General features: G+C 48.5%; 1 long non-coding RNA gene and 1 gene segment (V, D, J or C); one reads left to right on the forward strand and one right to left on the reverse strand.

Moving 5' to 3' along the window:
- Positions 1–496: 496 nt before the first annotated feature.
- On the reverse strand, positions 497–3,940 carry LOC146445115 (uncharacterized). The gene is made up of 3 exons (XR_014853718.1): positions 3,807–3,940; positions 2,577–2,720; positions 497–616 (listed from the first exon to the last, which is right to left on the reverse strand). It is a non-coding gene; the product is annotated as an uncharacterized LOC146445115 (long non-coding RNA).
- A 9,992-nt stretch (positions 3,941–13,932) lies between these two features.
- LOC146445116 (T cell receptor beta constant 2-like) overlaps positions 13,933–16,597 on the forward strand; it is a 54,907-nt gene continuing 52,242 nt past the window's right edge. The window contains 2 exon segments of the C gene segment in view: positions 13,933–14,050; positions 14,495–14,792. Of these exon segments, the coding sequence occupies positions 14,008–14,050; positions 14,495–14,792 (341 nt within the window).

Genomic DNA, 16,597 nt, shown 5'->3' on the forward strand with positions numbered 1-16,597 from the left:
CGTCTCCCTTCCTCTCCATCTTTCCTCTTTACACATCTCTGTGTCTGTGCTGTCACCAGGGGCAGGTTGCTGGAAGGAGGTGGCCTTTCTCCATGGATTTCCCCTGTTTCCTTGTGGCCATCCTGGTGCCTGTGGGTAAGTGGAGGCTTCCCTTGCTCTTGAACAGCTGCACTGGAGCTGCTGCTGCCTCCTCAGCTCTTTCCCAGGGCTTCCAGGGGAATGAGGGGCAATGAATAAGGAGAACTTCTAGACCATCTATTATATCATAAAACCCTGAAAAGCTCTGCATTTGTTTTTCTGTGCAATTTCTATAGTTCACTTGAAAGTACTCAAGTCTATATTTCTCAAAAGGGGTACTACTGCATTTTTGGTTGGTTATTTTGGGGTTTTTAAATCCCTTGTCTCTTTTTTGGAGGAACAGGGCACTGTCCATAGCTTTCTGATATCCTTGTGCCATTCCATTCCATTCCATTCCCCTCTTCAAGGATGTGCATTTCTTCCATCTCCAATGCATTTCACTTCCAACATTTCTTCTCTTTTTCTTTTCCAGGCTGGGCCCTTCAGCAATCACCAGATACAGTTGTCCGGGTGGGAGACCCTGTGACTCTGGAATGTTCTGCATCAGGGCAAAATATGATAAACATGTACTGGTATAAGTTACCCATGGAGAAGGGTGCCAGTATGCAGTTAATTATATATTCAGCTGAAGGTAGCAAAGGAGAAATTGAGAAGGAATTTAAAAATCGCTTCCAGAGTGATGGGACCAAGAACAAGCGTTTGTCTGTGAAGATCAGTCATGCCCTCCTCAATGACTCAGGCACATATTTCTGTGCTGAACAAGATCCACAGTGACTGAAAGGCTGGTGCTGCATAGCACAAACCTTCTGCAGGCAAACAGGGTCTGCCACCAACACACAGTGAGTCTTCTGTTTGACAGTACCCCATTTTCTTCACTTGCCCTCCAGCACTTCAGGAAAACCCTGTCTGTATGTCTGAGTGTCTGTGTGTCTGTCTGTCCATCTGTCTGTCTTCTGCATCGTCTCCATCTGCTTTTCTATTCTTTTCCATCTCTGAATTACCTTTTGAGTCTCCTTTCTTTGTGTCCTCCCTGTGTCACCTCATTTCTCTGCCATTCACAGGGAAATTGCGTGTCTCTCTGCCCTTTCTTCTCTGTTCTCTCACACCTTCCTATTTCCTCCATCCTCATATCTTTCTTCTTTCTCTCAGACTTCTTCATCAACTTATAGAGAAGCAGGGTGTGAAATGCTTTGCACAGCACCTTCTACAGGACCACCTGAAAAGACAAGTCCAACTAGTCTTTACCCCACTGGTCTCCAGGCAATGGGAATACTGCTGTGCGCCTGGGACTCCAAGGTACACCACTACCCTGTGCCCTGAACAGTGTGATGTTTGTGAATTGTCCCTTCCCACAGCAGGACACAGCCCAGGTTGGCCATGGAATGTCCCTGGTGACCACCACAATGACCAGAAGGAATATGTCCAATCAAAGCTTCCAGCAGGGATTGTTGGTGTTTCCTAGCATCTTGTCTGGATCATCCACTACATCCCCTGCTGCATGCTGCAAGATACGAGGGCTGCCCTGACTTGCTTGTTCCACTCAATCTCCAATTTACAAGAGACTGCAAGGGCCATGGGAAATCCAATGTTCATGTAAATTTTCCTAATCCATCTAGAACAGAAGCTGGAAATTCCTTCCTGGAGTGGGAAGCAAAGCCTTGGTGAGAGGTGCTGTAGCTCATACGAAAGCTGAGGGACAGGGAGATGCTCTGTGGCATTCAAGTTGTTGTGGTTTAACCCCGTTAAGCCCCTTGGGTGCTGCAGCCACTCACACACTACCCGCTTCCCCTGGTGGGATGGGAAAAACAGTAAAACTCTTGGGTTGAGATAACAAAAGAGCAATAAAAATTGTATTAAAAAAAAAGATAGAGAAATAAAAATAAACAAAATCCATGTGATGCACAATATTGTCACTTACTACTGACAGATACTGTGTCCAGCCTGTCCCTGAGAAGCGATAAACAGCACCTGGCCAACTCCCCTCAGTTCAGATACTGAGGCATCATGTTCTATGGGAGGAAATATCCTTTTAGCCAGTTTAGGCCAGCAGTCCTGGAAATACTCCCTTCCAGCTGCTTGTGTACCTGTTGTCGAGCAGAGCATGACAAAGTCCTCAATTTGGGGTAAGCAGTGCTCACCTACAATTTAAACTCTGTTATCAACATGATTTTCAAAGGGAATTCATAACACAGCACTGTGCCACGATCTTGACCTGTTCATCCTGTCTCCTGCTCAGCACCTGCATACACTTTACCTCAGGTCTACTACTGATGTTTTTTCTTCACAGAAACACTGAGCTGGGAGACACCCCCTAAACTTCTCTTTCCGAGCAATATGACATAGAAGTTCCACCAGGGATCCTTGCCCATTTCCCACTTGTTTCTCCTTCCCTATTGTCAGACAGAGCACCAGGCACAAGTAGGAGGATGGAGATGTGCCGCCAGCAGACCTCTGAAGAATGGCCTGCCACTCCTTCCCTGTGTTCCTTTCACCCTTACCACTGTCACAGATGTGCTCATCAGGTTCCCCAGTGATCCTATGTGTATTTTGTCCTGTGCAGGAGAAGACATATGAACGTTCTTCAGAGCAGAAACATCTGAGGGTGCAGCAGAGAGGATGCCAGTGGCCTGGGTTTGTTCAGCCTGTGAGCAGAGCAGCAGAGAGGTGTCACTGGCAGAGCACGAGGGAAAGAAACTGCACCATACAGATGCTTTCTAGACCCCAGTGCTCTCATGGGCTGCATCCCATGGCAGCCTCCACAACCCACTGGAGGACAAACTCAGCCCTGCCAGGAAAGAAAATCACCATGAACAGGTCACTTCACAGGGCAGAGCAGCCAATGGCACAGATGGTCTCAGTCCCTGAGCAATCCCTGAATTTCCCAAAGGAAGTTTGTTCCTGAAGAGAACTTCCAAAAGCCCTTATGCCAGAGGCAGCAACACAGTGAGACACCTTGGGTTCCCCAGCAAGGCCCAGGTCCCAGGGAGAAGCCATCCCTGCAGGAACTTAGCCTACTTCATTTCACCAAGGAGAGGTCACCCTCTCCCTGATCCTCACAATGTTCTCACCCTCATGGCTCTCCCTTTGGCCCACACATGATCCTCTCTCTCTTCCCGTGCCAGGGCAGTGATTGTCCCTCGGCTCTTCACAGGTATTTCCCTTCCTCTCCTCTCCTATCACTCCTACTGCAAAGGCCATGAGAGCCTTCACAAGGCTGAGTGCTTGGGCTGCTGTGGTGTTTTTCAGGGCTCTGCCTCTCACTGGTGTTATTTGCTGTGCTCACGGTGCTGCATGGAGAACAAGAGCCATCACAGCTGGGTGGGAAGTGGAGTGGCCAGGCAGGAACTGAAGCAGGCAGGTCTGGGCATGACTGGGAGAGTGCAGGGGAGAATTTAAGGGGCATATATAAGGCTTTTATACCTCACTCCTCCATCTCCCAAGGCCTTCAGAAGGAGGAGGAGAGTGGCCAGCATTCCTCTGCCTTGCACACACTCAGCCTCCCAGGCAGCCTCAGCACAGCTCTGTCCATACAACTCCTTCCTTCCTTCCCTCCCCACCCAGCCAGGCCCTGCCTGCCCCTTCCCCTGATGCATCTCTGCAGGGTCTCTGCTTTCCTGGGCTAGTTTGTGTCATTGCCCAGTGTTCCCAGACAGCCAATCCCTTCTCACAGTTCTTGGCCAGCCCCACCCCAGTATGTCCCACCCTCACTCTGCTCCGTCTTCACATACCTTTGGGCAGCTCCAAGAGGCAGGTTGCTGAGAGGATAGGGGCTTTTCCCCCATGCTTCCCTGCTGTTTCTTTGTGGCCATGCTGGCCCCTGTGGGTAAGTGAACTCAACTCAGCCCTGAGCACCTACTTAAATCAATGCTGCTGCTGTCCCAGCTCTGATGCCACTTGCTGGCAGTGCTTCATTCTGCTGAGCTTCATGTGTTGTGGATAAGCAATGAATGAGGTGGGCAGGAACCGCTGAATGTTCGGTAAGGTCTGTCTATGTGTCATTCTCTGTGCAACCCCTAGGTAGTTTCTAGTTTTAGACACAAACTGCCCAGCAATGCATCTTGCTTATTGAAGAGATATTGGAAATTCAGTTGCTGATGTGAAGAGCTGTCCCAAGCCTTGCACGGCTCCCTACCCTGCCCTATTCCTTCTCATCCCTTTCCCTGCGAACCCACAGTGTCTAGCTCACATGGCTCTTTTTTTTCTTTAATCTCGCTTGTTCTTCTTTTCCTTGCAGCACTGGCTCTGGAACAGTCCCCAGACATTGTGGTAAAAGAAGGCCATTCTGTACAGCTGCAATGTTCCAAGAAGAAATCCACCAACAGAGTGATGTACTGGTTCATGCTGTCGTCAGGGAAGAATTCCAGTCTCACCCGACTGGGTTATGCAGTAGAAGGTGGTAATCCCACAATGGAGAAGGGTTTTGAGAGCCATTTCAAGAGCAGCAAGATACAAGGAGACAGTATCACCCTCTCGATAGAGCAAGCCTTTCTCAATGACTCTGGCACATTTTTCTGTGCAGAGAGTGAACACAGTGGTGAGGCTGCTGAGAGAGCTGAGCACAAACTTCTCCCTGCACAAACACAATCTGCTTTCCACCTTGTGGGTGCTGCAGGTGGCAGGGGGATAACTTCTCACTCACTACCTCCTCTGCTTCCTACCCTTCCCTTCCTCCTCAGAGGCTGAGATTTCATTTGTCCAGCTTTCTCTCTTTGCCACGTGAAGCCCCCCCCTGCATTTAAATCTTACTTGCACTACACTTAATTCTGTCAAACCCTTTTCTCTCTCTCTCTCCCTTTATCTCTCTGCCTTCTTTCTCTCTTCAATCTGTACTCCACTGCCTTCCTCTCAGTTGGCTCTAGTCAACCCTGCTCCTGATTCTCACAAACAGGAAAAAATGTTAGTATGGGAAGTTCTTGGTGCACCTGTAGATAACGACAAGGCCAGGCAGGTGTTGAAGTAGCCAGTGCCAAGGGGGAGCTGCCCACATGCTCCTCTGTTACAACAACTTGTCTGTGGTTGTTTTGTGGCCAAGGAATATGTACAGCACAGCACAAGCTTGTGCCTCCTCAACTGGAGTGTTATGTGGATCATTAACTGCTCCATGTACAGTGTGGTCTGTGTGGGAGGATCACTGCCTACCACCTCTTGGTCCACATCCAGTTTATCAAATAAATTACACGAATTACAGGTTATGTTAGCAAGTGTTCTATTCATCAGTGACTGGGAGGAAGGGGTAGAGAGTATTTTCATGAAGTTCACTGATAACACAATGCTGGGAGGAGTGGCTGATTCCTGGGACTACTGTTCTGCCCTTCAGATGGACCTCGACAGGCTGGAGAGATGGACGGAGAGGAATCTTCGGGAACTCCCCCGAGGCAAATGCAGGGTGCTGCACCTGGGGAGGAATAACCCCATGTACCAGTACAGGATGGGGTCTGACCTACTGGAAAGCAGCTCTGCAGAGAAGGATCTGGGACAGAAAGCTGTCCATGAGCCATAAGTGTGTCCTTGAGGCCCAGAAGGCCAGTGGTGTGTCCTGGGATGCATCAGGAAAAGCATTGCCAGCAGGACAAGGACGACATGCAGCAGAGGGCTTGGGGGCTTGAGACATTGCTGCTCTCCCCTGCTGAAAAAACACAGGGAATATCTTCACTGCAAAGCCCAGGACCGCTCTGAGAAGTCTAATCTCTTGATGTCTTCGATGGGTGTCTTGCATGGGTCTGTCCTGCCACAATGGGCCATTCTTACCCTGCCGTGCTTTGCTGGTCACAGAGCACAGCAGGGATGTGCAGAGTCTCTGTCAGACCTCTGTACATAAACTCAGTGCACACAAACTAGAAGCCTCTCTTCCTGCCTACAGTGATTTCCCTCTGCCTGGGACTGGTGGACACGGCTGTGTGCACAGAAGAAATTATTTTCTCCAGCCTTATCCATTTGGGTCCGGTTGCACTTTGGCAGAATGCTTCAATAAAATACACAGAGAATATCAGTTCTTCTCTGGCATGGACAAGATCAGTCTGTACCAGCAGATGCCATGGGCACACCCTTCTCTTCAGAAATCTCTCCGAGGTGCAGTCTCTCAAGGGGCAGTGCCAGTCAACAGCCAGACAGCCTGTTCTCTCCTTGAGATCCCCCTGTAGAGCAAGAGAAGGAGATTTACAGAACTATTCTTCGTCATGCTAAAACAGATTCCAGGCTGACAGGTCAGTAGCTTTTCCCATGCCTGCACAACCTGTCAGGCCTGACTGGGAAAAGCAGAGATTCAACTTCTCATCTCTCAGGGTTGCACTGAACTCCCACCTACTCCAGCACAGTCATACTCACACCCAGCAGGAAGGCAGAGGAGCAGAGGACATGCACCTCATGACTGCCTGCAGGTGTCATTCCCCACCGTTCCCAGACACCCAACTGCCTTGTCACGTTTCAGACTCCCTCTCACTGCCCTGCCCACCCTCAGAGAGACGTCTCCCTTCCTCTCCACCTTTTCTCTTTACACATCTCCGTGTCTGTGCTGTCACCAGGAGCAGGTTGCTGGAAGGAGGTGGCCCTTCTCTATGGATTTCCCCTGTTTCCTTGTGGCCATCCTGGTGCCTGTGGGTAAGTGGACGTTTCCCTTCCTCTTGAACAGCTGCACTGGAGCTGCTGCTGCCTCCTCAGCTGTGCCCCCAGTTGCTGGCATGGGCTCTTTCCCAGGGCTTCCAGGAGAATGAGAGGCAATGAACAAGGAGAACTTCTAGACCATCTATTATATCAGAAAACTCTGAAAAGGTCTGCAGTTGTATTTTCTGTGCAATTTCAATACTTCACTTGAATGTACTGAAGTCTATAGTCTATATTTCTCAAAAGAGGCACTGCTGCATTTTAGGTGGGTTAGTTTGGGGTTTTTTTGATCCTCTATGTCTTTTTTTGAGGAACAGGGCACTGTCCCATAACTTTGCGATGTCCTGGTGGCATTCCATTCCATTCCATTCCATTCCATTCCATTCCATTCCATTCCCTTCCATTCTACTCCATGACATATTTCAGTGATGTGCATTTTTTTTCATCTTCAATGCATTTCACTTCCAACATTTCTTCGCTTTTTCCTTTCCAGGCTGGGCCCTTCAGCAATCGCCCGATACAGTTGTCCGGGTGGGAGACCCTGTGACTCTGGAATGTTCTGCATCAGGGAAAGATTTCATATACATGTACTGGTATAAGTTACCCACAGAGAAGGGTGCTAGAATGCAGCAGGTTGTATATTCAGTGGAAGGCGGCAAAGCAGAAATTGAGAATGAATTTAAAAATCACTTCCAGAGTGATGGGACCAAGAACAACCGTTTGTCTGTGAAGATCAGTCATGCCCTCCTCAATGACTCAGGCACATATTTCTGTGCTGAAAAAGATCCACAGTGGCTGAAAGGCTGGTGCAGCATAGCACAAACATTTTCCATGCAAAGAAAGAGGGATTTGCCACCAGCACACACTGAGCCCTGTGTTTGACAGTAACCCATTTTCTTCACTTGCCCTCCAGCTCATCAGAAAACATGGTATGTCTGTCTCTGTGTCTGTCTGTCCATCTATCTGTCTTCTTCATGGTCTGCAACTGCTTTTCTATTCTTTCCCATCTCTGCATCATCTCTTGACTCTCTCATTGCCCTCACTGTCTCACCCCATTTCTCTGCCATTCAAAGCGAAATTTTCTGTCCCTCGACCTTTCCTCACTTTCCTCTCACACCTTCCTATTTCCTTTATCCTCATCCGTTTCTTCTTTCTCTATGTCTGCTACATCTACTCATGGAGAAGCAGGGTGTGGAATGCTTTGCACAGATCCTTTCTTCTCCAGTAGCTGGAAGGACAAGGCCAATTAGCCTTTACCCCACTGGCCTCCAGGGAATGGGAACACTGCTGTGCGCCTGGGACACCAAGTTACACCACTACCCTGTGCCCTGAACAGTGTGATGTTTGTGAATTGTCCCTGCCCACAGCAGGATACAGCCCAGGTTGGCCATGGAATGTCCCTGGTGACCACCACAATGACCAGAAGGAATATGTCCAATCAAAGCTTCCAGCAGGGATTGTTGGTGTTTCCTAGCATCTTGTCTGGCCCATCCACTACATCCCCTGCTGCTTGCTGCAAGGCATGAGGGCTTCCCTGACTTTCTTGTTCCACTCAATCTCCAGTTTACAAGAGACTGCAAGGGCCATGGGAAATCTGATGTTTATGTAAATTTTCATCATCCATCTAGAACAGAAGCTGGAAATTCCTTACTAGAGTGTAAAACAAAGCCTTGGTCAGATGTGCTGTAGCTCATGTCAAACTGGGGGGACAGGGAGATGTTTTGTGGCATTCAAGTTGTGGTTTAACTCCAGTAAACTCTTGTGTGCTACAGCCACTCACTCACTACCTAGTTCCCCTGGTGGGCTGGGGAAAAAGGGTAAAACTCATTGGTTGAGATACAAAGAGATCAATAAAGATTGTAATAAAATGGAACGGAGAGAGAAATTAAACTCAACAAAATCCATGTGATGCACAATATTGTCACTGACTACTGACTGATACTGTGCCCAGCCTGTCTCTGAGCAGTGACAGGCAGCACCTGGCCAACTCCCCTCAGTTCAAACACAGAGCATCATGTTCAATGGAAGGAAATATCCTTTGGCCAAGTTTGGGTCAGCAGTCCTGGAAATGCTCCCTTCCAGCTGTTTGAGCAACTGCTCCCTGGCAGAGCACGAGACACGTTAAAGTCCTAAATTTAGGATTAGCGGTGCTCACCTACAATTTAAACTCTGTTATGAACATTATCATCACAGAGAATTTACAACACAGCACTGTGCCACTGTCTCCACATGTTGATCCTGTCTTCTGCTGAGCATCCCCATATACTTTTCTTCCGGTCTTCTACTGAAGTTTTTCAAAAGTTCACAAAAACACTGAGTTGAGTGACATCCCACTAGCCTCCATCTCCTTCCCAGCATTATGACATAGAAGTTCCACCAGGGATCCTTGCTCATTTCCACTTGTTTCTCCTTCCCTATTGCCAGACAGATCTTCAGGCCCTAGAAGGAAGATGGAGATGTGCTGCCAACAGACCTCTGCACAATGGCCTGCCACTCCTTCCCTGTGTTCCTTAAACCCCTGCCACTGTTCCAGATTTTTATCCCAACGCTTATCGGGTTCCCCAGCTATCCTATGCAGATTTTGTCCCACTCAGGATAGGACACGTGAACATGCTTTAGAGCAAAAACATCTGAGGGTGCAGTGGAGAGGACGCCCGTGGCCTGGGTCTGCTCAGCCTGTGAGCAGAGCAGCAGAGAGCTGTCACTGGCAGAGCATGAGGGAAGGATATTGCACCATACAGCTGCGTTCTAGACCCCAGTGCTCTCATGGGCTGAATGCCAGTGGCTCCCTCCATCTCCTGCTGGAGGAGAAGCTCAGTCCTGCCAGGGAAGCAAATAACTTTGGACAGGCCTTTCCACCTCACTCCTCCATCTCCCAAGGCCTTCAGAAGGAGGAGAGCAGTGGCCAGAATTCCTCTGCCTTGCACACACTCAGCCTCCCAGGCAGCCTCAGCACAGCTCTGTCCATACAACTCCTTCCTTCCTTCCCTCCCCACCCAGCCAGGCCCTGCCTGCCCCTTCCCCTGCTGCATCTCTGCAGGGTCTCTGCTTTCCTGGGCTAGTTTGTGTCATTGCCCAGTGTTCCCAGACAGCCAATCCCTTCTCACAGTTCTTGGCCAGCCCCACCCCAGTATGTCCCACCCTCACTCTCTGCTCCCTCTTCACATACCTTTGGGCAGCTCCAAGTGGCAGGTTGCTGAGAGGATAGGGGCTTTTCCCCCATGCTTTCCTGCTGTTTCTTTGTGGCCATGCTGGCCCCTGTGGGTAAGTGAACTCAACTCAGCCCTGAGCATTTATATGGATCCCGATGCTGCTGCTGTCCCAGCTCTGTAGCCAGCTGCTGGCAGTGCTTCATTCTGCAGAGCTTCATGTGTTGTGGATAAGCAATGAATGAGGTGGACAGGAATCCCTGAATCTTTGGCAAAGGCTGCATATTTGTCATTTTTGTGCAGCCCCCCAATGGTTCCTCTTTTTGGACACAAACTGTCCAGCAATGCCTCTTGCCTACTGAAAAGAGATTGGAAATTCCTTTGCTGATGTGAAGAGTTGTCCCCAGACTTTCACGGCTGTCTAGTCTGCCCAATTCCTTCTTATCCCTTTCCCTGCCAACACACAGTGCCTAGTTCACATTTTTCCCTTTTTTCCTTCATCTCACTGCTCCTTCTTTTCCTTGCAGCATTGGCTCTGGAACAGTCCCCAGACATGGTGGTAAAAGAAGGCCAGTCCGTGAATCTGGAATGTTCCAAGAAGAAGTCCTCCAGTGGTACTATGTACTGGTACATGCTGCCTTCAGGGAAGAATTCTAGTCTGACCCGACTGGGTTATGCCATAGAAGGTGGTAATCCCACAATGGAGAAGGCTTTTGAAAGCCATTTCAAGAGCAGCAAGATACAAGGAGACAGTATCACCCTCTCGATAGAGCAAGCCTTTCTCAATGACTCTGGCACATACTACTGTGCAGAGAGTGAACACAGTGGTGAGGCTGCTGAGAGAGCTGAGCACAAACTTCTCCCTGCACAAACAGGATCTGCTTTCCACCTCATGGGTGCTGTACCAGGAAGGTTGATCACTTCTCACTCATTGCCTCCTCTGCTTCCTACCCTTCCCTTCCTCCTCTTCTATGAGGCTGAGAGTTATTTGTCCTGCTTTTCTCCTTTCAATGCCAAGCTTCTCTCTGTATTTAACTCTTACTTGCACTACACTTACTTTTGTCAACCCATGTTCTCTCTTATTCCCTTTCTCTCTCCACCTTCTTTCTCTTTTCAATCTGCGCTCCCCTGACTCCATCTAATTGAACTCAACAATGCTCCTGATTCTCACTGTCAAACAGGAAAAAATGCTAGTGTGGGAAGTTCTTGGTGCACCTGTAGATAAAGACAAGGCCAGGCAGGTGTTGAAGTAGCCAGTGCCACGTGGGAGCTGCCCACATGCTCCTCCGTTACAACGACTTGTCTGTGGTTGTTTTGTGGCCAAGGAATATGTACAGCACAGTACAAGCCTGTGCCTCCTCAGATGGAGTGTTATGTGGATCACTGACTGCTCCATGTACAGTGTGGTCTGTGTGGCAGGATCATTGCCTGTCACCTCTTGGTCCAAATCCAGTTTATCAAATACATTATTAATGTTATGGGCTATATTTGCAAGTTTTCTATTCATCAGTGACTGGGAGAAAGAGGTTCAGAGTCTCCTCATCAAGTTCACTGAAAACAAAAAGCTGGAAGGAGTGGCTGATACCTGAGAGTGCTGTGCAGCCCTTCAGAGGAACCTCGACAGGCTGGAGAGATGGACAGGGAGGAAGCTTTGGGAAGTCCACCGAGGGAAATGCAGGGTCCTGCACCTGGGGAGGAATAACTCCATGTACCAGTACAGGATGGGATCTGACCTACTGGAAAGCAGTTCTGTGTAAAAGGACCAGGGTGTTCTGCTGAACAGCAAGCTGTCCATGAGCCACCAGTGTGTCCTTGAGGCCAGTAAGGCCAGTTGCTTCCCTGGGTGCATTATGAAAAGCATTTCCAGCAGGTCAAGGTAGGGATCCCACCCCTCCACTTGCCTTAGTAAGGCGCATCTGAAGTGCTGTGTCCTGTTCTGGACTCCTGAGTCAAGGGTGAAGTGGAGTTCTGGGAGAGTGTCCAGCACAGAGGAAGAAAGATGATGAATAGAGTGGAGCATCTCTCTTGAGCAAAGGTTGAGGGAGCTGGGCCTGTTCAGCCTCCAGAAGAAACAATTAAAGAGCACCTCATCAGTGTCTATCAGTACCTGCAGGGAGGGTGCCAAGATGACACAGCACTTGGTCCCTTCTTAGCTGACCCATTCAGTGATCATGTCATGCATAAGAGACAGCAAGGGGTGGCACAAGCCTGATTAGGGCACTCCAAGTGGTTCCCACACTGCAGATTCCCAAGCTAACATCCAAGCTTCTCCACACCTAAACACAAGGCCACACAGAGCAGGCATGGCTGTTCAACATCACTAACTCCTCGAATACCATGTCTTCTGCATGGCTCTGTCTGCACCGCCCTGCACTCTACACACCCCAGGGAATTGGAGACTGTTTCCATGGACACATCAGGCACACACCCAGCCTCCTCTCAGCTGGAATGCTGGTGGTGTTGTGCGGGTGTGGTATTTCTTCCTGCTGCCTGCACAATAGTGTCCAATCCCATTGCTTTTGTCTCTTAGAGAAATCTGGGGTCTTCCCTGGATCTGCACTAGGCAGCTTGGGGAAATGAATGCAATGGGACACACTGAGAACTGCAGCAGAGGGCTTGGGAGCTGGAGGCATAGCCAATCTCCTCTGCTGAAAGAACACGGGAAAATCTTCACTGCACAGCCCAGGAAAGCCCTGAGCAGTCAGATCACTTGATGTCTTGGATGGGCCATTCTTACCCTGCCGTGCTTTGGTGGGCACAGAGCACAGCAGGGATGAGCAGAGTCTCTGTCAGACCTCTGTACACAAACTGAGTGCACACAAACTACAAGCCTCTCTTCCTGCCTACAGTGATTTCCCTCTGCCTGGGCCTGCTGGACACGGCTGTGTGCACAGAAGAAGACATGACTTTCTCCAGCTTTTTCCATTCGGGTCTGGTTGCACTTTGGCAGAGTGCTGCAATAAAGATACACAGAGAGTATTAGTTCTTCTCAGGTATGGAGAAGGTCAGTCTGTACCAACAGATGCCATGGGCACACCCTTCTCTTCAGAAATCTCTCCAAGGTGCAGTCTCTCAAGGGGCAGTGCCAGTGCAGAGCCAAAACCAGCCTATTCTCTCCTTGGGATCCCCCTGTAGAGCAAGAGAAGATTTACAAAACTATTCTCTGTCATGCTTCAACAGACTCCAGGTTGACAGGTCAGTAGCTTTTCCCATGCCTGCACAACCTGTCAGGCCTGACTGGGAAAAGCAGAGATTCAACTTCCCATCTCTCAGGGTTGCACTGAACTCCCACCTACTCCAGCACAGCCACGCTCACACCCAGCAGGAAGGCAGAGGAGCAGAGGACATGCACCTCATGACTGCCTGCAGGTGTCCTTCCCCACTTTTCCCAGACACCCAACTGCCTTGTCACGTTTCAGACTCCCTCTCACTGCCCTGCCCACCCTCAGAGAGACGTCACCCGTTGTGAAAAATATATTAATATAGTGTTGGCTTTTCGCAGATATTCATTGTGTGTATGGTTTTGTTCTTTTTCTACAGAAGTAGTCTTGTCATAAAGATAGAGGCATATAACCAATGCTTTAATTTCTGTTATGAACTAGATTTTGATATTGTAGTAAAAAACTAACAAAAGTAGTTTAAAATACTTTTCTTTACTAACCACACTACCTGCGTGACTAGATAACACCTATAAAGAAGACCTGCCACTGATACCTGACTATCAGCCTATAACCAGATGCAAGGACTAAGGACCCAGGCCCAAACTGGGAGGCGATAACCAAGACTGGAAGAAACCACAACCGAAAAAGCGCATGCTCTAAAAAGGCGGAACCAAGGAGGAGCCATGAAAAATAGTTCTTGGAACATGCAAAATAATTTTGAGAAAAGTTTGAATATGCATGAATACTTATGAATAGGCATGAAGCTGATGCAATACAAAGAGTATTTAAGGCGACTCCCTCAATGGTAGGTGTGCTTCTTGGCTCAGGGCCAAGCACCCAGCGCTGTTTCTTTGCTTTATTGTTTGGTGTCCCCTATTGTCTTTTATTAAACCTTTTAAATTTCAACAGGAGAGTGAAGCGTGTTTTTCACACCCGTACTCTCCACCTTTTCTCTTTACACATCTCCGTGTCTGTGCTGTCACCAGGGGCAGGTTGCTGGAAGGAGGTGGCCTTTCCCTATGGATTTCCCCTGGTTCCTTGTGGCCATCCTGGTGCCTGTGGGTAAGTGGAGGTTTCTCTTCCTCTTGAACAGCTGCACTGGAGCTGCTGCTGCCTCCTCAGCTGTGCCCCCAATTGCTGGCAGTGGCACTTCCTCAGGGCTTCCAGGGGAATGAGGGGCAATGAACAAGGAGAACTTCTAGACCATCTATTATATCAGAAAACTCTGAAAAGGTCTGCAGTTGTTTTTTTCTTTTCAATTTCAATGCTTCACTTGAACATACTGAAGTCATTATTTCTCAAAACAGAGTATCTGCTTTATTTGAAGCTGATTAATTTGGGGATTTTTTGATCCTCTATGTCTTTTTTTGAGAAACAGGGCACTGTCCCATAGCGTTCTTATATCCAGGTGCATTTCCAATCCATGACATGACGCACTTGATGGATATTTATTTTTGCCCTCTTCAATGCATTTCACTTCCCACATTTTTTCTCTTGTAATTCCAGGCTGGGCCCTTCAGCAATCACCAGATACAGTCGTCCGGGTGGGAGACCCTGTGACTCTGGAATGTTCTGGATCGGGGAATTTAATCAGGTCCATGTACTGGTACAAGTTACCCATGGAGAAGGGTGCCAGTATGCAATTAATTATATATTCATTGGAAGGCAGCAAAGGGGATATTGAGAAGGAATTTAAAAATCGCTTCCAGAGTGATGGGACCAAGAACAACCGTTTGTCTGTGAAGATCAGTCATGCCCTCCTCAATGACTCAGGCACATATTTCTGTGCTGAACAAGATCCACAGTGACTGAAAGGCTGGTGCAGCAAAGCACAAACCTTTCCAGGCAAACAGGGATCTGCCAAAAACACACACTGAGCCCTGTGTTTGACAGTACCCCATTTTCTTCACTTGTCCTCCAGCTCATCAGGAGAGATGAGGTATGTCTGTCTGTCCATCATTCTGTTTTCTGCATGGTCTTCAACTGCTTTTCTGTTCTTTCCCATTTCTGAATTACCTTTTAACTCTCCTTCTTGCCCTTGCTGCATCACCCAATTTCTCTGCCTTTCACAGACTGTTTCTCACTTTCATCCTTTCATGTCTTTCTCTTTCCCATGAACATTCTTGTCATTCCTCTCACACCTTCCTGTCTCCTTCATTCTCACCCATCTCTCCTTCCTTTCAGTCTGCTACATCTACTCATGGAGAAGCAGGGTGTGGAATACTTTGCACAGACCCTTCCTTCTCCACCAGCTGGAAGGACAAGGCCAACTAGTCTTTACCCCACTGGTCTCCAGGCAATGGGAATACTGCTGGGCACCTGGGACACCAAGGTACACCACTACCCTGTGCCCTGAACAGTGTGATATTTGTGAATTGTCCCTGCCCACAGCAGGACACAGCCCAGGTTGGCCATGGAATGTCCCTGGTGACCACCACAATGACCGGGAGGAAGATGTCTGAGTAAAGTCCCTGAGTCCTTTCTGCAGGGATTGTTGGTGTTCCCTAGCATCTTGTCTGGATCATCCACTACATCCCCTGCTGCTTGCTGCAAGACACAAGGGCTTCCCTGACTTGCTTGTTCCACTCAATCTCCTGTTTTAAACAGACTGCAAGGGCCATGGGAAAACTCATGCTCACATATATTTTCCTAATCCATCAAGAACAGAAGCTGGAAATTCCTTACTAGAGTGTGAAGCAAAGCCTTGTTCAAAGGTGCTGTAGCTCATGCCAAAGCTGGGGGGACAGGGAGATGTTTTGTGGCATTCAAGTTGTTGTGGTTTAACCCCAGTAAACCCCTTGGGTGCTACAGCCACCCTCACACTACCCCTTTCCGCTGGTGGGATGGGAAAAAGGGTAAAACTCTTGGGTTGAAAAACAAACAGAGCAATAAAAATTGTAATAAATAGAAAATGAGAGAGAAATAGGAATCAACAATATCTATGTGATGCACAATATTGTCACTACTGACTGATACTGTGTCAAGCCTGTCCCTGAGCAGTGATTGGCAGCACCTGGCCAAACCCCTTCAGTTCAGACACACAGCATCATATCCTATGAGATGAAATATCCTTTTGGCCAGTTTGGGTCAGCAGTCCTGCAAATATTCCCTTCCAGCTGCCTGTGCACCTGCTCCCTGGCAGAGCATGAGACACAGTAAAGTCCTCAATTTGGGGTAAGCAGTGCTCAACTACAATTTAAACTCTGTTATCAACATTATTCTCATAAGGAATTTATAACACAGCACTGTGTCACACTCTCTATCAGATGATCCTGTCTCCTGCTGAGCACCTGCATACATTTTCCTCAGGTCTTCTACTGGAAGTTTTTCCTTCACAGAAACACAGAGTTGAGTGACACCCCACTAGCCTTCTCTTTCTCAGCATTATGAGGCAGAAGTTCCACCAGGGATCCTAACTCATTTCCAATTGTTTCTCCTTCCCTATTGTCAGACAGAGTTTCAGGCACAGCAACAAGAAGGATGAGGGAAATGTGCTGCAAGCAGACCTCTGAACAATGGCCTGCCACTCCTTCCCTGTGTTCCTTTCACCCTTGCCACTGTACCAGATTTTTATCCCAATGCTTATCGGGTTCCCCAGCTATCCTATGC

The sequence above is a fragment of the Lichenostomus cassidix genome, chromosome 1 (assembly GCF_008360975.1).
Source record: "Lichenostomus cassidix isolate B80296 chromosome 1, HeHo_3.0, whole genome shotgun sequence".
Lineage (NCBI taxonomy): Eukaryota > Metazoa > Chordata > Aves > Passeriformes > Meliphagidae > Lichenostomus > Lichenostomus cassidix.